The following is a 5,101-nucleotide window of genomic DNA, read 5'->3' as shown; positions in this document are numbered from 1 at the left end:
TAGAGAGAGAGAGAGAGAGAGAGAGAGAGAGAGAGAGAGAGAGAGAGAGAGAGAGAGAGAGAGAGAAAGTAGTTTGCTTCAATCTGCATTCTAGACTCTGTAATTCTTTCTATGGATGTGGATAGCCCTTTCCATCATGAATCTTTTGGAGTTGTCTTACAGCATTGCATTGCTGAGGAACCCAGTCTATCAAAGTTAGACATCACAGATACAATGTGTCTGTAATCATGTACAATGTTTTCCTGGTTCTGCTCCCCTCACTCAGCATTAGTTTATATAAGTCTCTCCAGGTTATTATGAAGTCTGTCTGCTCCTCATTTCTTTTCTTTCTTTCTTTTTTCTTTTTGGAGGGGGGAAGGGAGGGCAATAGTGTTTAAGTGACTTGCCCAAGGTCACAAGGCTAGTATGTGTTAAGTGTCTGAAGGTTGGATTTGAACTCAGGTCCTCCTGATTCCAGAGCCAGTGCTCTGTTCATTGTACCACCTAGCCGCCCCGCTGATTTCTTATAGTACAATAGTATTCCTTTGTATTCATATACCACAACTTGTTTAGCCATTCTCCTGTCGATGGGCATCTGCTTGATTTCCAATTCTTTGTCACCACAAAAAGAGCTGCTATCGATGTTTTTGTACATACAGGTCCTTTTCCCACTTGCATGATCTCTTTGGGATACAGCCCTCGAAGTGGTTTTGCTGGGTCCAAGGGTATGCACATTTTTATAGCCCTTTGGGCATAGTTCCAAATTGCTTTCCAAAATGGTCAGATCAGTTCACAGCTCCACTAAAAATGCATTAGTGTGGAAGATTTTTCTATAGAAATATAGCTAACACACATACAGAATCTCATTTTTTCCCTCATATAATCATTCAGCTTCATAGGTGGCCTGACTCCTTTCAGCAGGGAATATGCCAGTATCCCAAATAGAATAATCCAAATAGGAATGAGGAAATGTTAACTAGCTACAACTTTGAGCTTCTATTTTAAAAGTTAAGATATAAATTTAAAATTGAACTAAACGCATATTCAGTTTCCATTTCACTTTAGTTGGAATTGCATTCTAATTCTATTTTGAAACTGTTGAAAGAGTTTATATTTGTATATACATATATATGTGTATGTGTATGTGTATTATATATGCATGTGTGGAAAATGAAATATATATATATATATATGCACACATGGAGAAATCAGGCATGTATGCAAAATACTTTATCTAAGAAATATAAGCCAACAGGCTGCAAACTTTATATAGAAGAAACTGGGTGTTACATGATAATGAATGCTGACATTACAGTCAATAATATAAATGGAAATTGAAAAGTCTTGATTGCTTGTTGAGTATGTCAATACATGTATACACATAAACATTTAAAGGCATGCAGACCTGGATTTTTTAGTCGGTATAGAGAACTCCCAATGAAGGAAACTCCCTTCACTGATACAATTTGGCAGCTTTTCTAGAATTTATCATCTTAGAGTGTTACTTTAAGGCACTGAGAGGCCCATAGTCACACTGCTAGTGTAGATCAGAGACAAGCCTTTTGCCAAGGGCCTTCCTGACCTCAAGGTGAGTACTATATCTCCCAGATTACCTTGCATCTCAGACAGATAGACTGGTAGGTAGGTAGATAGACAGGTAAAAAGAAAGATAGGTAGGTAGATAGACACAGATAGAAAGATAGGAAGAGATAGAAAAGTAGGTAGAAAGATAGAGATAGAAAAATAGAGAGGTAAGCAGATAGATATGAGAAAATAGAGATAGATAGGTAGATAGACAGAGATAGAAAAATAGAGACAGAAAATAGACAGATAAGATAAAGAAAATAGGTAGGTAGACAGGCAGATATAAGAAAATAGAGAGAGATAGACAGAAATAGAAAAATAGGTAGTAGATAGGCAGATGGGATAGAAAAAGAAAGATAGACAGTAGATAGGTAGATAGACAGAGATAGATGATAGACAGACAGACAGACAGACAGATAGATAGATAGATAGATACATAGATGATAGAACAAACTAAATCTCTTCTGTTTAGTATTTTAAATCCTTCATAATCTGGCTTTAGCCTTTTTCCTCTAACTGATTTTACATAACTCCCACTCATAGACTCCATGTTAGCACCAAATTGTCCTGCTTGCTTTTCCCCTTATATGATATTTCCTGTGCCTTTGAACTAACTTAGTTCCATGCCTGGAATGCTCTCTTCTCTCCCTGCTATGGCTTAGACTCCCTTACTCCCCTTGGAGCTTAGCTACAGTGCCACCTTTGACATGAGGCCATCTTTGATCCCTGTGGCTGTTCGTTTACTGACCATCTCCGTGCCCCATCTACTTGTTGGTGTTCTCCTTTCCACTCCGAAATTGCCTTATGTCTTAAGATACATAGGCATATATAGTTATGATAGATGTGTGTATGTGTATATACATATATAGGTGTATGTCTATAAAATATGCACATTTTCTATATATAGATATATCATATATCATGTAGTGTATGGGTACACATTCACACATACTCCCTAGCCTTAGAAAGATTGTGATCTGTATTACTGAAGAAAATTCCCACACTAGGAGTTACTTAGCTGCTGAAATCTTACATATTCTTATCTTAGCATCCTTCCCATGAACAGAGAATATAAGAGAGGGTTCCGTCTTTTTAATAAAAGATCAAAGTTTAACAAGTAATGGTAAAAACAGTTTTTGTTTTGCTTCCCTCAGTAATGAAAACTCTAGTATTAGAGGCTTTTTTAAATTAACAAGTGGATTGATTAATTTAGAAGGACTAGTTGTCCAGCTTTAGAATCTTTACTGCCTCTGAGTGGCTGATGGTATTTAGAAAATGTCCTATCATTTCAAATCCTTGTTTTGAAAAGATATCTGATGATACTTTTTGTCTCTCAGCAATTAATGGAAGACTTTTTGCAAACAATCAAGGACTGATAATGCATGTTGGAGATACAGTGAACTGGTATTTGATTGGCATGGGGAGTAATGTAGACGTCCACACTGTTCACTTCCACGGCCACAGCTTCGCATATAAGGTACACATCTGGTCTGCCACAGATGCATTTTTTTCTGATGCTTTGTGAATTCATTGATGGACTTGTGTCCATTTCAAACTCCAACTCAATGTGTGAAATTGTGAAATGATACATAAGATCACAGCTCAAAAGCTGGAAGGGCCCTCAAAGGCTATCTAGTCCAATTTCTTTCATTTTATTCATTTATTTATTCATCTGGTAATTTAATTTTTATAAATTAATCAATTTATTAAAGACTGAGTCTTCCTATCTATCCCAGACTGGAAGAACAATGACCATTCACAGGCCCCTGAACTGTGATCATCAATGAAAGCTTTCTTCCATTTCTAGCTAGACTAATTTCCCCTTTCTTAGGCAGCCTGGTGTACTCTGGCTCCAGGGCATACACCATATTGGTGCAATCTTGATGTACATAACCAGTTGGCTTCAAATCTGTTGCAGCTCAGAGCTCCAGAGCTTAAGCAATCCACTACTTTTCTCAACCTCCTCAGTAGCGGGGATTACAGGTGTACGCTACCATGTCCAGACCCCCTCCTTTTATAGATGAGGAAACTGGGGCTCAAGGAGCTTAAATGCTTTTCCCACAGTCATTTGGGTAGTAAGTTTCAATTGCAGAATTTCAACCCAGGTCCTCTTTAATCAGTTAATCAACAATTAAGTGTTGATTAAGCCCATACAATTTGCTAAACACTGTGCTAGCTGCTATATAAAATAAAATAAGTCAAAAGCAAATTAGGGAGGAGACTGCCTAGAGTAATGAAAAGATATGAGATATTCAAAATACTAACCATCTAATTGAAGAGACAAGATTCATTATGAAGAAGACAATTACCAGACAATACTAGAAAGGACAAAATTAAGCTCTGAAATTGTGCAGGAGACATTATGTATATGATAACAGTTCAGAAGAGAGACAGATTAATGGGGGTTGGAGTAGTTCTCTGGGGGAAAGGGAGATGAGCTGAGCTTTGAAAAATGGGTAGAATTTGAATGAGGGTAAGAGGACAGAAAGAGTGACAAGGAAACTCCAACTCAATGAAAAATGAGCAAAGAGATGGAAAAGGGAAGCAGGGGATATGCCACATTCCAAGGAAGGTGAAATGAGCAGTCTGATGAAATTAGCCTTTGTGTTGAGGAGTAGGAGGGGGTCATAAGATGGCTTCAGATTAATCAAGACCTTGAAAATTAAGCACAGTATATACCTAGAGAAACAGTCATGCTAATGTCAGTCTTTGGTTTCCCACAAAATGAAAGAAATGAACTTTTCAAGATTTTGCTTTTTCACAAAATCTGATACTCTTTTTAAAAAAATGCATTTTCCAAAGTGCCTACAAAAATCCAAACATCCAGGGCTGTATGAGCCTTAATTAAAGCTGTGTTTGAGGGGCTCTGATTGATAATTACAAGTCGGCAGGTTGTAAATTCTGAAACTACCTCAATTACCTTGAGTAAATACACTGATATTATTTCATCTTTCTCATTCAGGGTGCTGGAGTTTTTCGCTCTGATGTTTCCGACCTTATTCCTGGAACATTCAAAACTGTTCAAATGTATCCAAAAGATGCTGGGATTTGGTTATTCCACTGTCATGTTAGTGAACACCTTCAATTAGGAATGGAGAGCACTTACACTGTTTTACAGAGAGAAGGTAAGGGAAACTAATGGACTTGAAGAATGTTCTTGTGACCATGGCAGCTTAATGTATCTGTAGAAGGTAAGAAGGAACATCATTTGTTGAGAGATCATCAGAAGTTACTATCTTGTAAAGACAGAAATACTGCTTTTTTTTTTGGTTTTGATGAAATCTAACATAATCCTTCTTTATCTAATATCAGGAACTCTAGTGCTAACCATTGTTCAAACAGATACAGAGCTGGAAGAGATATGTCAAAGGGCATATAGTCCAATACTCTCATTTTACAAATGTGGAAAAGCATAAGTGAATTGCCCAATATAACAGAGGTAAATAACAAGAAGCAGATTTGAATCCAGGTGCTCTAATTCTGAATCTAGCACCTGATTCTGCCTACTGTTAGTAATTTAAAAAAATTTTGGAGGGGG

General features: G+C 37.1%; 1 protein-coding gene across 1 annotated transcript in view; it reads left to right on the top strand.

Annotated features, from left to right (window-relative positions):
• The window catches only part of LOC138174276 (ceruloplasmin-like), a 47,549-nt gene extending 42,699 nt beyond the window's left edge, over window positions 1–4,850 (top strand). The window contains exons 17-18 of the mRNA XM_069104440.1: window positions 2,901–3,040; window positions 4,526–4,850. Of these exons, the coding sequence (XP_068960541.1) occupies window positions 2,901–3,040; window positions 4,526–4,702 (317 nt within the window). The 3' untranslated portion in view covers window positions 4,703–4,850. The remainder of the gene's footprint in view (window positions 1–2,900; window positions 3,041–4,525) is intronic.
• Window positions 4,851–5,101: the final 251 nt, after the last annotated feature.

The sequence above is a fragment of the Petaurus breviceps genome, unplaced genomic scaffold, assembly GCF_028583685.1.
Source record: "Petaurus breviceps papuanus isolate PSGF00001 unplaced genomic scaffold, PetGlider_PUasm1.0 688, whole genome shotgun sequence".
NCBI classification, from domain to species: Eukaryota; Metazoa; Chordata; class Mammalia; order Diprotodontia; family Petauridae; genus Petaurus; species Petaurus breviceps.
The sequence above is the reverse complement of the archived record's forward strand: the minus strand, read 5'-3'. Positions and strand labels throughout refer to the sequence as shown.